Below are 19,390 nucleotides of genomic sequence, written 5' to 3'. Positions count from 1 at the left end.
TGGTCTCATATAGAAATTTGGCTGATCATCATGTCTTAGAATTTCTTCCCTCCACAGCAATTCTGGCCCTGAAAGCCACAGTGACTTCTCAACAATTTGGCTCACTGTCAGGCCCCGCGATGCTGCATCAGCCAGATCGTCATTAGTGTCAACAAAGGAGAGGAGACATTCCTAATACGTCTGATTCTGTTTGCGACGAAGACATGGAACCGCTTTGAATTGTTGCATATGTATTCTAAGACCACACTACTGTCCGTCTGAAAGAACTCCTTGAAGTTGAGATCGAGTTCCTTCCTTGGGAATGAACTGACTCTGATAGAGACAACGACTGCGGTCAACTCGAGGCGAGGTATTGTCACAGGCTTCAGAGGTGCTGCTGTAGACTTTTCCATCACTAACATGCAGTGTGCTCTTCGTTTAGAATTTGTGAGTCTCAAGTAGGAACACTGGCCACATCTAGAGTTACTTGCATCTGAGAAGTGATGCAGCTGGGCTGTCTGCACCTCACCAAAGTCAGTAGGTTTATAACATCTCTTTACGGACAATGATTGAAGGTTTTGCATGTCATTTCTCCATTGTTCCCATCTTGTTCTCTGTGTCTTAGGAAGTGGGTCATCCCATCCGACAGACTCTCTGCACAGCTCTTGAAGGATCTCTTTATCCACCAGTAGACAGGTGCTAGTAAGCCCAGTGGGTCATAGACTGACATGATTGTGGAGAATACGCCTCTCCTGGTAAGGGGTTTGTCTTGAAGTGTGATCCTGAATTTCAATCAGTCAGATTTGATGCACCATTGAACTCGCAAGGCTCTTTCCATAAGAAGATCGTCATAAAGAAGATTGACCTCTTTTATTCCTTTTGCATGATCTTCAGTAGGTACAAAGTTGGGTACTACCCTCAAATTGGAGACAAACTTGTGCAGATGAGGCCACCCTTCTTACAAAGTTGTCTGGTTTGGGATATCATGTCAACCGCTTCCACCTCAACTGAACTCAGTCTCATGATCTTTGGCTAGTTGTTTGAGTGCAAAGTTGGAGCATTCATGTGAGGACGCTGCCCTGAACAGGTGTACTTTCATGCAGAATTCACCTGACAGTTGATGATAGTTTCCACTAGGCCACCAAAGGAACTTCAAGTAGTTTCTATGACTGGCACTGGCCCTGAACTGACGAAACACTCCCTTAACCTCCCACATGAATGCAACATTTTCCTGTCTGAATTTGCAGAGCACTCCCACCAGTCTATTTGTCAGATCTGGTCCTCTGAGCAGGTGAGAGTTGAGTGATTCCCCTCTGTACTGCGCACTACAGTCAAACACAACTCTCAGCTTGTTGGGTTGCTTGACTCCATGATGCGGGATGTACCAAGAGGGACTGTCATGGCGTGGAGTGTCAGGCACAGCATATCCACTGGCAATAAGCACATCTATAATCTTATACTGCTGTTGGTTGTCTTGATCTCGTTCAAATTTGCTTCCATGGTGTCCAAGTCTCTTGCTCGCAATAAACCCGTTGTTTGGCAAGTCTGGTTCACCATTCTTGAAAGGTAAGGCTGTCTCATAGTGGCCGTCTTCACTGAGGTGGGTGGTCTCTTCCATTATTTTCAGAAACCAGATGTCGTTTTGTGAAAATGACAGGTTTTCATCTCTTCCTTCACTGAAATCAGCTTCCAGCAAGCAAGTCACCCGACAGGGGCTAATTTCCTCCTTAGCTCTCATTCCTTGGGCAAACACTACATGACTTCTCTTAGTTTTGCCGTTGCAGCTCAGCTCTGCTATAAGTTCGCAGGCTGTCAATTGATGACTGAAACCAATCTTGTCATCTGCATAGTTCTTGTACTCATCTTGCTTCATCACACCAACAACACTCTGTCCCAAATCTGTTCTCAACCCATAAGGTCCATCATCAACTAGTGGGATGACTTCTCGCGGGGTTAAGGCTTTGGTGCAGTCATCTCACATGGCTGGACTGGCAGCAGGTGCTCCTGCAGTCTCAAAAGATGTGCATGTGGGCATGCCATTTCAGGACTGGGAATGTTGCTTCAGTAAGCAGGCATGATGTCCCTTGAATAGGTTGCCGGTAGAGGAATTTTCTTATTGCTGTTGTGAGTATGAACAATGAGTCCTTCAATTCTCTCACTGGGTACTCTCTCATCCTTGCTGGTCATTGTAGACAGAAAGAGATTGACCTTGACACCTTTCAGTCCCATGGCAATCTTGGTGGACGCAAGGATGATCGATGTGTCTAATTGGGTATCAAGAAGAGTGTAAACCATTCTCTCTTCAGGCCTTGATTGATGTGACAACCAAATTGGGACTACCATAGTACTCTATGCAATGTTCCTTATTCACGGCTGTTTCAGCACGGAAAAGCGGTTGTGCGCATGCGCAAGATTTGCGCCATTTAAGTGCGCCCTCTTGTGGTAAAAAGTACTATGAATATTAATGAGCTGAAAGGATCACCTTAATTAAATCCTTTTTGAGAGGCACTGTGTCAATGAATATTTATAGAATACGGCTTATTAAAAAAACACAAAAGTGGCCTTTTAATTGTCAGTACGTTCGGCCATTTTGGTTGCCGGATACGCGTGAGAAGAGTGTCTAAAAGTTAACGTCTGTTTGTGATTGATCGACGATTACGGGATTTTTGACCGTTGTTAAAGCCTCAAAAGCATTGCTCCTAGAGTTTTGCCAGTCTAGGCTTGACATTCAGCGTGAAGAATGGACCTTTTACAATGTATTTGCGCTCTGTGAACTGTGCAAACCTAACGGTGCGCATTTGCAAGGCATTACACGACACGCTGATTTTTGCATTGATACACAACATCTTGGAGGAATATCCACGAGAGCTCTACGTGCGTGATGGTTTCATGGGCGCCCTCACCGTGAAGGAGTTGCTCCGAAGTACTTGCCGTCAGGTACCTATCTTCAAATAGCACTATTTTTAACAAGTTTGACAAAGACAAACATATACACGACAAATATGCCTGTGTGTTTACTCCATTGCACAGTACATGTACGTTCATTTATAAATATGTCTGTTTTTGGTTTATAGATTATGTTGTTATTATTATTTGCGAACCGTGCTTACAACACAGCTAAGGCTATGCATGCCTTCACACATCAAAAGTTACTGCATGGTTTAGAATATCTCTTAATATCTTCTCATCAACAGGTGCTGAACTTAGTGGATTACTGCAGTCATGTCTTTCTGCGTTTTTGAGCCAACTGCTTTGGTTGCATTTCTTGCACTTGACCCTCCCATTCATGAGGACATTCACAAAGTAGTGCTTGGCAGGTTGGATATGCAGAAGGCTGATTTGCTTCTTACATACTGGGCAAAGAACTGTCGAAGATGACGATTTGGAAAACAGCTCTTCTAGGCATTCCAAGCAAACAATGTGCTCACACTGTGTTTCAGTAGGTCTGTTGAAGATTTTGCAGCAGTACTTGCAAATGAAAGAACTATCATCTGACTGAAAATCCTGCCCCATTGTCGGAGTCGTTGTTTGCCTAAGACACTCGAAGTTCCTCTGCACAGTTGCCTTGGCTTTCTCCTCATCCCTGTCAAGAGTCATAAGATGAGCATGTTTCCCTTTCGAAGGACGACCACCTCTTTTGGAAATGTTCACCTTGTCACAAATAAAGCAGGGGCCTGTTGGAGGGTGGGGGGGCAATCATTTGACACAGGATGTGTCTTTGCAAGATAAAGATTTGAACTGCAAAGATGGCACATGAAGGGAGGGTGGCAATGTGGCTCATCGGTTTCTACATTAATTTTATACTTTGCTTGTATCTTCTCTTGATTTTCTGAGCAGGGCTTAGGTTGCCTGTTATGGATTTTCCATAGATTTACTCTCTCAGCACATATTCTGCATAATTTCTGGAGATTGTGTATGTGATCCATAATCAAAGAGCCACTTTCCAATAGTCTGTCAATTAAAAGTAATAAATTTACATGCTTGTATCCTTGAAAAATTTGTCAAGAGTAGCTTTGTTCTTTCCTTTTTGATTGGTATGTAGTTCCAGAACTATTTTTTTATTTAAGGTATTAAAAAGTGACAAATTAAAACAAACGGTTTCAGTGTAAGAAAACAATTTAAAATTTTCTTTCAAAGCCTTTCCAGTAAAAGTGATCCACATGTTATGTAGTTTTTGAAAGTACATGTACATGTAATCTGAAAAGAGGACTATTTCATTTATCAACCTCTGAGGATGTTATTTAAAATACCAGTCATGTAAAAGTTTTGACAATACCGCACCCAACCTGTTTATATATCAGAAAGTGGAGGTTATTTTGCACTGCTGGGAAGTCATAATTTACCAAAGAATATCGAGTTAAAGTGCTGGTCGCCCCGCATTTTTTTCTAGTCAGGCGGGCATGCAGTATCGGGCAGGTCGCCCGCACGTGCATGTACATGTACATGTAGTCTGGCACCGGTACCGCGCTTACGCGGGCTACCAAAATTGTGGTTCAGGCTGAAAATATCACCCATGTAAAGTCCACATTTCTCAAAAACCTTGGGGTTTGCACAGAAGAGAAAATACAGTTTGTAAGATGAAGAGTTGTTTTGTGATATTATGTGTTGTTTTAGGCTAGGAAAAAACTCTAGGTCATATAGAATTTTCATCTGTAAATCTTACCTCGCCAGAAACACAAAATCGGAGCAGCTCAGTTTAGCTTTAAATTTCGCGCTTAAGAAATCCATTTCAGTTCGCTTCTCCTGTTGCACTTGTCAGTAAAAAGTGTAAACGTGTGGGAGTGGTCGAAAACATTCATCAAAATCGTGAATATACAGTAATATCATGACTTTTAGGCAGTGTTTACAAAATGGGTCAAGATTCATGAATTATGCAACTTGCCCGTACTCGTCAAAAAACTGACGCATGCGCACAACCGGTGTTCCCCGTTTAACACAGACGGAAACAGCGGTGTATTGGAGTTGAGATGGCAAACACTTGCTGTGTGTGAACTTACCCAGGTTTGGTCTTCAGGTTTCTCCAAGTTGACGGCTGTTTGGTCAGTCTGGTTTCTGTCACCATGTAGAAGGGTTGGATGTTGTTTCTTGCACATGCTGCACACGCTTCTCTTGTGGCATTCCTTTGATCTATGACCGAAGACATCTGAGACACAGACCCCTTTCTTTGCGGCCACAGCCAGCCATGCGTCCAGCTTTTTCCTAAATGCATTGAACACTATGAAGGGAACTCCATACCGTTTCTCCAAGACCCTCTTGGCTTCCTTGTATGAAGATTCATCATTGACAAGGGAGAAGCCACACACCAGGTCAAGCACTTTGCTCTTAAGATATTTCTCCAAGTAGAAGAAACGTCCGGCCGGGGTAACATGTGCACCACGGTGCTCAATGAGAATGTGATTGCCTTGTTTCCATGTGAAATACAGCATGGGGTCACCAGAGAAGACAATCGGTTCAGGTGTAGGCAGTCTGTTCATTTTCAATTGTTGTAGGAGACTCCCTGTCAGTGTTTTAATTGGGTCTTCTGTCGGCATCTTGGTGTCACATGTTGGTGACACCAACTGTCCATCTCCTACCATGCCGTTCAGGAGAGTAGCGTTCACAGGCAAAGGGCTGCGTTTGCCATCAGCAGTACAATAATAATAATAAGTTAGTATTTATATAGCGCCCGCCCATGATAAAATCGTGCTCCAGGGCATTTTCCAAAAAGTTAAGACACTGGTTAAAACTACAATACAATTACACTAAAAACAATAAAAATAGTAAAACAAATTATTGTAAACAATAAAAACTAGCAATTAAAAAGGTTTAAAATGATAAAAAAAATCTGTAAAATATGCCTACCTCAAAAAGGGAATTTGGACAATTAGATTAAAAAAACGCTTGCTTAAAAAGATGAGTCTTTAATCCGGATTTAAATTCACTGACAGACTCAGCTTCCCTAAGGGTTCTATTCAGCTTGTTCCACTCTCGTGGGGCAACAACTGAGAACGCTCTGTCACCATACAAAGACAACTTAGTTTTTGGACAGTATAACCTCGTTGCATCTTGGGACTGGCGAGTGGATCTGTGGGAAACAGATCTAGTACTAACAATTAATTCATTTAAGTAGTTTGGACACTGACCGTTAATACATTTATAAACAAGAAGACATAGCTTGTAAATTATTCGATATCTTACTGGGAGCCAATGAAGTTCCATGAGCACCGGAGTTATATGATCAGACTTTCTAGTTCCGGTGAGAATCCTGGCAGCACAATTTTGGACTCTCTGTAAGGGGGCTAGTGTAGACTGGGGTAGACCACCATACAATGCATTACAATAATCGATTCTGGTCATGATAAGCAAAGTTATCATCCGTTGAGTAACAGGAGGACTCAAATACTTTTTGATCTTGTTGATATTATACAAGTGGTACATACATTTACGGGAAACCTCCCTAATATGTGTCTGCATGTTCATATTACAGTCAATGGTAACTCCAAGGTTTTTTCGCTTGAGGTGATGAAGTGATACAGTCACCGCCAACGTTTATGTTGAGAACAGAAACCTTTTTCAAATTCAGTGGTGTACCAACAACAAGAACATCTGTCTTGTTGGTATTCATTTTCAGGTAATTGGAGGTCATCCATCTTTTAATATCAATGCAACAGTCCTCAATGACACTTACACTGCTTGTAACATTATCTGAAACTGGTGACGTTGACAAGTACAGCATCGTGTCGTCAGCATAAAAATGACAATTTAGGCCGTGTTTCCGAATCACATTGCCAATAGGAAGCATATAAATGTTAAAGAGGATAGGACCTAAGACGGATCCTTGTGGGACTCCAAACCTCAGTGGGTATGACGCATGTCCAGCTGTGTGTCCTGTGCTGACTCTCACGAGTCTGATGCCGGTTAGACAAGTAAGATGTAAACCATCGCAGAGTGTCAGGTGATACACCAATGTACGACTCCAGCCTCCTAAGAAGAATTCGATGGTCAATGGCATCAAAAGCTGCACTTAAGTCCAACAGGACTAGGATGGCAACTTTCCCCTGATCAATAGTCATTAAGATATCATTTTGGATGCGCATAAGAGCTGTCTCCGTCCCATGAAATCTCCTATACGTGGACTGAAACTGTTCATTTAACTGATGACAGGAGATGTGTTGTACAAGTTGTTCAGCAACAACTTTCTCCAGAACCTTTGCACAGAAAGGTAAGTTTGTGATGGGTCGGTAATTCTTCAGGTCGTTAGCTCCATCAGTACTGATTTTTCGGAGTTTAGACACTGGTCTCACTGTAGCCATTTTGAGGGCTTGCGGGACAACACCATGCACTATTGATGAGTTAACAATTGATGTTATCACTGGGGCAATAACTGGCAAACAAGCCTTCACAAGCTTTGTCGGAAGTGGATCAAGATCACTTTGTTTTGGTGAGGACTGTCTGATTATTTTGTCAACCTGAAGATGGGACACCATCTCAAGAGAAAAATCACATCCAGGTACTGTAGCTGACAGTTCCTCTTTGTGATCATTATTATCCAGTGAACTGGCTGCAGCTTCACAATTCAACCTTATAGTGAGAATTTTTTGCTGGAAGAACTGGCTAAAATTATTCGCCAGTTGCTGTGGAGAACTACATGATGGAAGGACAGCCTCTGACTTTCCACCAAGCAAGGTGTCGAGAACACGAAACATTCGATGGCCATCACCTCGGCATTCGTCAAGAAGATCTTTAAAATATCTACATTTTGCCCGATTGATGAGGCTCACAACCTTGTTACGTTGATGCTTGTATATTTCTCTGTCTACAGTAAGTTTAGTCATACGCCATTTATTCTCAAGTTTTTTACGCAACAGTTTCTCTGCGCGAATTTCATCTGTGAACCACTGAGTTTTAGGGCGAACAGTTATTGACTGCATTTTCTTTGGAGCGTGTTTGTCCATGAGAGTCTGCATCGTTGTATTATAGGTGTCAGTGAGAACCTCTGGGTCCGTGTTAGCTTTGGATAAATTGGCCAGCGAGGAAGTAGTGATGTCTGCCATGAAGAGAGTTTCATCAATATCTCTGATTTTACGGTAAGTACACGGTACTTTTTGTCTTGAGGGTTTATGAAAATTCAACTCACCAGTCACCATCGAATGATCTGACAATGTTGGGTCAAAAACATCGATTGTTCTAATGATGTCAGAAGATGAACGAGTGACAATGAGGTCTAACACTTGACCACGGTTATGAGTAGGCTCCTTGACCTAAACTTGCAATTTAAACACACAAAGATTCAACATAACAAATGAACAGCACGTGGCCAATACTTGCGTAATTATATGTGTAAGGAATTGTAGCTGTCTCTTTTCCTTAGATAATTAGACAATCATAGAGCCAAATAATTGATAAATCTTCACTAATCAGCTTGTGAACTACTCAAATAAGTGAATCAATGATGCACAATTTGTGATTACAAATGTACATGCGTGCACTGTCACAATAAACAATACATGCAAACCAAAATGTTCATGCATTGTACATGATCGTTATGGTCAATTAAACCTCAAACCTACACAAAAGTACTTGACATTTCTGCTAAACATTAACATAATCATCATAATTAACAATTATGACATCAAGGTATGACCTCAATGCCTCAATTGTATTTGTTCTTCTTATATTTGATGGAATACGGTGGACAGTTTTTGGAGTCAACTAATGTCATGCCCTGAGGCGGGCAAAAAATGCATGGTTGCCGGAGGGCGTTATGATCGCAGGCTAAAGTAAACTCACACCAGCAACACTCCCCCTTTGCTACCTTTAAAAATTTCAAGGGCATGTAGCCGAGTGGTAAGGGCCTTTGGTTTCTGATCGCAAGGCCAGAGGTTCAATTCCAGCTAAAGCTGTTTTGGAAAATTTGAATTTGTCTCTCTCTTTTTCTTGTGTCTCCATGCGTGTCTGCAGGCTCTCTTTCAGTCGTCATGGGAGCAACTGGGCGTAGCTGCTCAGAGCCAGGTATTGGTTCCGATAACTCAATACCTGCTGTGAATACATCAAATTCACGTCAACATTATTAGCATTCCATGGAATTCAGTGCCCCTCGCCACTTCGGTCGGACCATCGAGAACAAATGTGTCATCCAATCCAACAACACGACAATAGTCTCTTACATAAATCATTAGGGGCATGCGCTCCACAAGCCTATGCCTCCTAACGAGAGAAATGTTCCTCTGGACCTTGGACCACAGGATCGACTTCCAAACAATGCACTTCCCTGTATCCAACAACACCATTGCCGACACATTCTCCAGGGGATATATCCACCCAATGGAGTGGATCTTTCAACTGGGAGTAGTATGCTTAGTTTTTGAGGCTACAGATAAACTCCACATCAACCTCTTTACCTCATCACAAAACACCCAGCTATCTGTCTTCTACACAAGATTCCTTGACCAACAGGCCTGGGCAACTGATGCGTTGCATCTCTGCTGGACCAGGATGTTCGCTTAAGCATTTTCTCCAGTATCCCTGATCCCAGCTGTAATTGAGCAGGAACATTGCTGAGTTCTCATCACCCCCTTCTGGCCTCGCCAGTCCTTGTTCCCTCGTCTCACCAGACTCTTGTACCAAGCTCCTCTAATCCTACTGCTCAGGCCAGACCTCCATCAGCCAGGCTCTGGCATTTTCTACCCTCGGCCGGAGATTCTCCACTGATCTGCTGGCCATTGTTGAACGATTGTTCCGCTCAGCTGGTTTTTCTGACGAAGCTTCCATGATGGCGGCCAAGAGCAGATGACAACCCATGGCACACAGAACAAGGTGTGGCTCCGACAAATGTATCTCTCAGGATCGTATCCGATTTCTTCATGCACCTGTTCAACTCTAGTATACAAGTTGCAACTATCCGCAGCTATCGTTCTGCCATTTCTTCCATCCACTCCGGCTCTCAAGACAGATCTTCCATGTCGAACAACAATCCTCTCAAACATTTCTTTCATGGCATGTCCGTTGGGTGCCCACCTTCGAGACTATTCGTCCTGGTAGTTAACCACGTCTCAGCGGGGCAGCGAACTCCATACCCTATCCATAGCTGATTGACATATCCACTGGTAACCTAATGGCATTCACCTCATCCCATCTGTGGGCTTCCTCACAGAAAATCAAACTGAGACCTTCTGTCCTGCGGACATTTTTTTGTTCCTGCCATCACCAAACACTCGGGATCCTGAGATGACAAGCTCTGGTGTCTGGTTTGAACTCTCAAATGGTACCTCGCCAAAACAAGAAATCCCAGTGGTGCTTCTTCTCTGCTCTTCATCACTTCGGTGAAGCCTCATCGGCCCTTGCTAACAATGAATGGCTATCTCCATCTGACGATGCCACCTGTTGCCACATCCAGGCACTTGACTTCAGAGCAGTTCCTACCTTGGCCTATTTTTGAGGCATTTCCTTTGAGGACATCTGCAAGGCAGCATGCTGGAAGTCATCCTCTACCTTCACCTCATGCTACCTGACTGACATCTTGCAGACATGCAGTATCTGCATCGGGACTACCGGGCCATCGCTAAGATGAATAACTGGATGTATCCCATCCTGCCTTTGGTCGGTCCCTCTTATATATACTACACTGTTTACCATCATTTAACTCAAGTGTCCTTGCCGACCCAACTCCTAGGCCCTATGCTAATCTGCATATGTAGTGACTGTTTGGGTAAGTTGACCGTGATGGACTTTCCCCCTAAGTAGTGCGGGAGGAGTTCTCTAGGTCATGCTTACCCATACAGTCACAGCCCTCCTGTCCTCCCCACTATCTGCTTGGCATCCTGGACGATCATGGTAGCGACCCTGCCAGAAGTGGACCAATAGAGGGTACACTACAGTTGATAAAACATTTAACGAATAGCAATAGAGCACTAAGGAAATATGCATATGTAGTGACTGTCTGGGTAGTATGACCTCGAAAACAAAGATATTTAAAAATGGGAGGAACCTCTCATAATAAAGAATACAGCTGTTAAATGTTGAAAGGTGAAATCCAATTATATGAACCCACACGTGGAGTTAAATATGAAACCTGCGCTTAAATGCAAGTCGCTGCCAGCCCTGAGGCCATTTCTTAGTGGCATACTGTAGTATAAACTTTTACAAAGAAACTTTTCATGGTTGGACAGATGTAAGAATGCATATTGTCAATAATACATTGTTAACAACAATTGTTGAATATTGTAGGTTTCTTTAATAAGAAAGAAATCAGTCTTGGGGAATTCATGTGTAAGTTCGAGAAAAAATGCAAACTATTTCAGGTGACATGGCTCCTGCAACAAGAGCATGCATTAATTGGTGTCAATGGAGCGGTGATGAAAGTTTCACCAAATCACCAATTATAGTCATAACTTCCAATCGGCCAACTTGTCAAAGATTCCATGTAGTCCTCACCCCAGGCATACACCACAAGCCTGTGGACTCCCATTGGCCCAACCCCAACCGCTGCAGAGTAAAATATCTGAAAAGATTAGTCGCCCCAAGGAGCCCATGTGGTCGACATGTAAAAGGTGTTTGCCCTGTTGGCCAAGCTTTGTCAAACACAACGTGGTCTGTTGCATGCAATACTAGGTGTACTGCACTATGTACTCTGTACATGCATCATTCTGGTGATGACATCATCCAGTCAGCCTAGGAGTGCAAATGGCCAAAAATTTTTTTGTGGGCGGAAAAATGCAGGATCTTTTTATTCATTTTGCGGTCACAATGAATGGGGTAAACATTAAATTTAGGATGTTTTGAAATGGATACACATTTATTGTTATTTTGAAATACTTCACATAAACTAAAGGTTTTCTATTTCTGTAACCCTTCAAAATTTCCTTTGGACTTGCAAAAAGGTTCCTGTTTAATAAGTTTGCATATTAGTGCTTACATTTATTTTGGACACTGGAAGGTACTCATTCACCTCAGCAAACTTACAACTTTGTTTTGCTTTTTACTTCAATATAAATCCTCTTGTTAATAAACTTTTTAAGCTGTTATGTAAAGGAAGAGGGTGAATTTAATGTTGGAAGCTCCCTGTAGTGTTTGTTAGGAAGCCAAGATGATGTGTAACATACCACATTGCCATGCCATGTAAAATGCCACCCTCCTCGTGCTGATTCACCGCTCAGACACCACAGATTTGAATAGTAGTATCTGCGTAGGTAAATCCTGGGGGCCAACACGAGCATGTTCTTTCCCCCAGCAAATAAATATTTGTGAAAAAAAATTTAGTATAAAGAGGCAATTAGTTCACTTCTCATATTTTGTCCCAAAGCAAGTAAAAAGTCCTGGGTTCTATCCTTACCCTTCAGAAATGTCATAGAGTAAAACTTACAGAAAATTAATAATTATAATAATTGAACATGTTTAATGCACCCTTTCCATAAAAATGACCAATGGCGCAGTACAAGTTAACGTAAAAAAAATAATTGATTTAGGAAATGAAAGGATAAGGATAAATGAATTTCACCACTCTAGTGCCCAAACCGCAGTATTGCGATACGTCTGTCCTGCCAACAGGGAGAACTTAACCCTGCTGGCATCGGTGATGTCTCGATCTTTCCCAGGGACAGACGCCTCTAACCCTACCTACGATAAAAGAAAAGTAATTATACGTGACACGGCGACACTAAAATAACGAATCACAGCTAAACCTATGTTCAAGTTAAAAATAATAATAACCCTACTAGATAAAACTAATAAAATAAAGAATCTTGCAGTGCAATATCACTGTGCAATTGCAATATTAAAAAGGTATGTTACAGTCAGGATTTGAATTCCAGAATTTCTACGTCAGGCCTGCTGGTGGGGATTATTAGCTTGACCCTCTGGAGCCTGAACCTTAATCCTCTAGGGCTGCCATTCTAATCTTTCTAGGCCAAGCCCTGTAAAATATTTCTTTTATAAGGCTCTTTGTATAATGAGTGAACAGGGAATGTGCTAGGACACTATAATCGGGTAGACACACCATGCCGGGTTCTCTGTTGACCATACCACCACAGGCAGGCGAGACGCTGACAGTACCAATGATCCAGCTACTACCGGTGTCCAAGTCAAGCTACCTTAATGGACCCACTGAGCGTGGCTGCTCTTCCCAAGCTTCGAATCATTGTGCTGGTGCTCAAGGCTACTGCTCCATTGTAATATATTTATTTACTTGTTAATCTCCTCATGTTAATTGACGCTGATTCATTATTAAAATTAATGCACTTTCAGTTCTTCTAATGCAAGTCACGCTTCACTGCCTTGGTAATTGCTGGTTGTTGAAAATGTCCTGTTTATTTGTTGGTTCTTTCCTCTTAAATTACTTTGCTGCGGTGTGCGACAGATTGGACTTTTTTAGTTGATCTTTCCACACGTAACAGGTAAGTTTTCACTTTACATTTAAAAATGGCAAGGCTCTGCTCACACTGTAGGTGCCATGGCAAGGCATTCCATAATTTAGGAGCAGCCATTGCAAATGCCCTGTCACCAAGTGTGGGTAGCATTTTACCGTTATGGTAACTTAACAAAGGACCGTTGCCAGCTGACCCAAGATGATATCTAGACGTTTCTGTATGATGACAAGATTCATTAAATATCTAGGAGCAAGAACATGGATGGCTTTGTATGCTAATAGGATGATTTTGAATTTAATCCTGTACAAACCAGGTAACTAGTGAAGGTGATACAGTATTGGTGTTATTCGTTGAAACTTGAGTGTATTCGTAAGAAGTCTAGCTGCAGCATTCTGGACTCGCTGTAATCTTATTATCTGTTCTGCTGACAAACCATACACAAACTATTACAATAATCCAGACGGCTGGTCACAAATGCGTGAATTAACACTGAAAGCGAATTGGGAGAGAGGAATTTACTAATGCACCTAAGATTGTGAAGGTGGAAAAATGCTGCACAACAAGCCTTAGTGATGTGGGTGTCCATTGTCATTTCTGAATCAAACCATGATCCCACATTCCTGAGTTGCGTGGATGGAGGGATTACAGAATCACCCACCTTGACAATGGAAATATTTATTTTCTGCAACTGTTGCCTGGCTCCACTAATCAGAACTTCACACTTAGCATCATTGATCATTAGCCTGTCTTTTAGCATCCAATTTCTAATGTCCAAAATACAACTTTCCATTGCAGCTACTGCAGTTTGGCAGGAAGTCATCAGGTTTAAATGATAAATACAACTGTAGATCCAGATCACATGATTTCTTTGTGGACTTCACAAGGTCTTCAACCTGTGACCCAGTTAGTGGTTGAAATTGGTCAAACAAAATGCCACACGACAAAGGCAATTCAAGTACTGGATAAGAAGTTCGGCTTCCTGTGGCTGAAGTTAAATTATCAAGCCTAACATGGATATTAGATATTTTCTTCTCAAAGAAGCTACCCATGTCATTAGCAAGAGACAGTTTGTTGGTATTAATTAAGAATTAAAAACATGAAGAATTTGTTGCCCCCCCCTTAAAACTGTTCGCCCCTCCTCCCAAAAGGGGAATTTTGGTCTGGATCTGCCCTTGGTTATCTGTACATGAATTTGACTCCAAAGAACAGTATGTCTGTGTCAGAGCAGCTCAGCCCCATGTCCTGGCAATCTGATCACTATGAGCAAGTCGCAAATGGCATACACAGACAAAAGTGCCAGTCTTATATGATTATAAGACGTGCAACATTTTCACAGGAGTCTGGACAAATGTCTTCTGGGTCTGGAAAGGAAAATTTATTGTTTCAAACAACTGACCGACAATTAGTTGCCCCCATTCCTACTGGGGGACCAGGCAATGAGATTCTCCATCAACCATTATCACAGGTGGTCCTCCACATGCCCTACAAACTAACTCCCCTTTCTACCATGTGCTGTTTAAGTGTACTTCATCATTTTCTATGGTTATCCACCCCTTCCATCTTCTGGCCCCCACTCGATGGCCACAATTTCAGGTCTTTCTTGTGGCAGACAGAGTATGCATACCTCCTTTGCTGTGCTGTCACAGAATGCTGAAGATATTCCAGTCCAGCTGTCCTCATCACTTGACAACTTAAATAAACCAAACCTTGAGGCACGAAAAAGAGTTCTGCTACTGATTTCCAGACCAATGTTAATTTATTTTTCGCAACCCTACAATTTTATCAGTAAAGTAAACAAAAATTATAGTAATACAAGTCCTCTTGTCTTTTCTGTCTTCATGAAACGTCTCTCAACAACCTTTCATTATGTCAAAGAAGATTGTATTCATATATTTGCATACATTCATTTATAATTTTTGTGAAGAACTTGTTGACTTGTTTTCACCACTTCCCTTCACGGTTCACTATCATGGTGATAACACATGCAGTAATGTTCAATACAATGAAGAAATGCTATACTAGTTCCTTTCTGTGCATTAATTCACAGAACTTGATCACTTGCCTGTGTATGTATTTTCCATGTTCATGAATTTAATTGGAGGTTGTATCGCCTGTACAAGTGAGCGTGCTTCCTCAAAATTTCCTACCACAAAACAAGGTTTATCACCCTATAAGCCTCTTAGAAAAGTGATCCCTGAAAAGAACCCAAATTATAGTAAACATCCCTTCCTTCAGGTAAAAAAGTCCACTCCCTCAGTTAAAGTAAAGGAAGTGCTGTCGTTCAAAATTTTAAAGAGCAGAGTATCAATCACAAATTTCCCTGTACTTCAATTGAAAGAAATCAATTTGTCCCTTAGTTTGACAGGAGGTACTTTCAAAAGAAGACAAATTAATATCCCTTGTTTTCCCTTCTTAACATTTACAATTAATTGTCACCCGTTATCCAGGAAAATAGTTTGAATTAGCTAATACAACCATTTTTCATCCTTACACACATAAACTTGTTCACAAATAAAATGTTCTTTACATGTTCCTGTGTGCAAAAGTGGGTACCAAAACTTGTTTCCCTTAAGATATGCTTCAGTCTCCAGGCAATATGTCTAAACTGGATGCAACTTGAACTCCTGAAGTTGTTCCAGTACTAGTACCCTACAATACTAACCACCAGTGATTAATTATCCATATGAGGGCAGACTGCTCACATGTACATTATAAGTATGCAATGGAAAGGGAAGCATGGCAGCCCCATTTTGTGTACACACTTGCAACCTACCTTGTGCCTTCCTAGCACAAGTCCTGCAGCTGAAATCATGAAACTTTTATGCAATGGCGTAACTCCACTTATGCCACATTTTATTGCGCAAGTTACGCAACAAATTAAGACCAATTTCACGAAACATACTCATTGCGTAAGTCCCCGACTTCTGCAATATTGGCGTAACTTACACTGTCCTTTTAGGTTGGCCATAAAGTTGCACCAAACGAAGCGGGCCGGTTAAACCTCACCATTGCTGAAGTTATTAAGACTTATATGAGAAACGGACAACTTTGTTCCAGAAGGTAATAATAAATTTGTTTGGCTGTGAGAAAACTGCGAAACTTTTTGTCCAATTCAAATGAAGAAAAGAAAAAAATTCTTCAAAATGGCAGGTAGATGTGATTCAATGACTATTTGATGACTGCTGTTATATTGGAAAATAACAGCTGTCATAAAAGCTGTTTTTGTCCAAGAAATTTAATATTATTAGAACACGGTGCATTTACGCAACTTTTCTTGGAATCAACGTAAGCATATTGCGCAGCTACGGCATAAATTTGTGGCACAAGGCTTAAGCATGGTTCAAAGTTAAGCCACGTTTTGTGAAATCTGCTGCTGCAGTGCAAGCCTGATAGAGCAGTGATGTATGAGCTACATGCTGTCATCTATCACTGCTTGATGACTGATAAATGACATATACTTGACAGAGCACTCACTGTGCTAACATCATTGATATTTTTAGTGTTTTATGTTGCACTTTGAATGTATATTTTGATATCATAAAGGGACATGGTTTTTATTATTGATTTTTCATTGTTGATGTTATGTTTAATACAATTATGTCAGGGCCAATTCAAACACCACTAATACAAGTGACAGTTTCCTTGAATCATGATTTTGTTTCTCGGATAGGAGACCACCTTAAGGAAACCTTCAGGTACATGTATATATATAAAGGATGCGGATTGCTGGTTTGGAACTCTATGCGGATTATACAACTCACCTTTGACTGATTTTCTTTCAATTAGTGTACAGATTCCCTGAAAAGCACAAAGATGCATAATCTGTACACTTTACATGGGTCTACGTTTCTTTCCGACTATGAGTTCACATGTATTGTGCTTTACTTCCTTGCATCTAGCAAGCATGGCCTGGAAGACCGTGAAATTATTTTTATGCTCTTAACCACTTCACCCTAGGACATGTCTCAACACACAGGAATTAATTCCCTGTGTAGAATGATTAAATGTGTTCGGAAAATTCTGGATGTAGTGCTGCATGATGTCTACATTCATCCAAAGGCTTGAGTAATTCCCATTGAGTTTGTACACATGCAAAGGCTGAAACTAGTCCATGATGTTGAGTGTGCATGGAGCCCCAAAGCAGCTGCAGGCCATAGCCAGGTGTTGAGACACACATAGCCCCGCGACACAGTCTTGGAGTTTTAAAAAAAGGCTTTGATGCAATAGCAAACCTCGCAAAAATCTTGAAGAAATGACAACCAAGGGTTAGTATTTGTACAGTTAATGACATGACATGTTTGTTAATGACTGTAGTTGTGGCATCTTGTCTTAAAAAGTCAGTCTTTTTGGCTAAAAATACTACAGAGCCTGAGAAACATGGAATAATACCGTCAGCAAGTGGTTAATACTATCTGGCCCACTCCCCGTGCATGTCATTTTTTAATACGATTGTGATGTTGCATGATTCACATTGTCTTGGCATGTTATAGATTAATGAAATATGTTGCTCATAGTTGTGTCATACATACCTGGTATTTAGGTAATCTTTCAAACCTTTCTGTTATGACTTAAAACAGATACAGGATTTGCAATGCAAGAAAATCTGCCAGCAAAGGAGCCTCCACTACCACCTCACCCAGCATCCCCCATTGTGATTAAGCCTGACGTACTCTCAACATCACAGAAAGAACTGACAAAAAAACAACAGCATCCCATTTCAGAGCAATCAGAAAATAAACTGTTTTCTTCATCCCTTTCCCCGATGCAGAAACGACATGTGTGGCACTTATCCCAAATTAATCATGTTTATCCATACAAGAACCCTCCTCCCCTTCCAGTGAGGCAACTAGACGTCGAGAAGGTCATTAAAAAAGTTGAATTCTCTGGACCAAGATATGAGGAGCCTGGCAACCCACACAGTGAAATTCCCCCTCCTTTACCCCCTAGACAAAGCACAGCAGATCGAGAAGTAGATGGTAAACAAAAAAACACTGATCAGCGCCCGACTAAAACCAAAATTCAGCAAATGACAACCACAAAGAAGAGTAAAAATGGTGGACAGTCATTCTGGCGTAATTTGAAACAAGCCAAGGTGTTTTCATCCTCAACAAGTGGAGCGAATAAAAATAAAAGCCCTCCTCCTTTACCACCTCGTATTGCTACAAATAATGATTACTCCAATGAGTTCCTAAGACACCCGTCAAGTGATGTGACTAAGGAAAGCAGGGATGACACAACTGATGATGTACTGCCAAGGCCTGGTAAGCTGGTTTCACATAAAAAGCAAGGTTAAAAATATACATCATACATACATACACACACATCTGGGTGTGTGTATGTATGTCTGTATGTATATGTGTATATATATGTATGTGTGTATATATATATAAATATATATTTCAGCAATCGCAGCTGTGAACAGACTTCAATTTGTATAGGTTGCTTTGAACACCTTATCAGACTGCCTTATAAAAAGTATTCGGTGAGTCTGTATGTGTGCAAAAATGTTCATGTTACAAGTACGATACGTCCGGTCCCCAGGCCCCAATGGCAGGATCCATGGGGCCTGCTTGGTCCACTTTGCCAGGTCCTAGGCTTAGCTCACCTGTGATGGATGGGACACCGGTGTTGTAGTTAAGACCATCAAAAGATGTTTCACAAGACCAGACATGAGACCATGCACCAGACCATTCACAAGACCAATTACCAATAACCGGGTGAACAGTGACAAAGGAATGCTTTTGTTGGAGTTTATTTGGATAGCTGCTTGTGATTTGAATTCAGGCTTGGGGTCTTGTGTGGGTCTTATACATGTGATGGTCTCAACAACACCGATTGACACCCTCAGTGTTGTTCATTCCGGTGACTCCATTCCAACTCTAAGGTAGTCTCACCTCTTAGATACCTACTTCCATGTATCAATTCATCCCGAATACAGACAATTCCTCCACTTCTTGTGTGTCGAAACTGCATGAGATTCTTAGCCCTTGTGTTAAGGTGTGCCCTGGTTCATTATGCACTCACCAGAACAAATTTATCATCTTCCAGTTCAGTGTAAATGTGACAAA

At 41.5% G+C, this 19,390-nt stretch overlaps 1 protein-coding gene across 8 annotated transcripts in view; it reads left to right on the top strand.

Annotated features, from left to right (window-relative positions):
* The window catches only part of LOC110987750 (uncharacterized), a 523,067-nt gene that overhangs the window by 289,876 nt on the left and 213,801 nt on the right, over positions 1-19,390 (top strand). For 6 of the 8 annotated variants that reach the window (XR_015425693.1, XM_087138261.1, XM_087138260.1 and 3 more), the window contains one exon: positions 17,900-18,583. The exons of the other annotated variants lie outside the window; for them this stretch is intronic. Coding sequence is in view for 5 of the 6 variants with exons in the window: in XM_087138261.1 (XP_086994387.1) it covers positions 17,900-18,583 (684 nt within the window). In the remaining variant the exon portion in view is untranslated. The remainder of the gene's footprint in view (positions 1-17,899; positions 18,584-19,390) is intronic. 8 annotated transcript variants of the gene reach the window in all.

The sequence above is a fragment of the Acanthaster planci genome, linkage group LG06, assembly GCF_054643075.1.
Source record: "Acanthaster planci isolate LZ-2023a linkage group LG06, COTS_SCS, whole genome shotgun sequence".
NCBI classification, from domain to species: Eukaryota; Metazoa; Echinodermata; class Asteroidea; order Valvatida; family Acanthasteridae; genus Acanthaster; species Acanthaster planci.
This window is presented reverse-complemented; position numbering and strand designations above follow the sequence as displayed.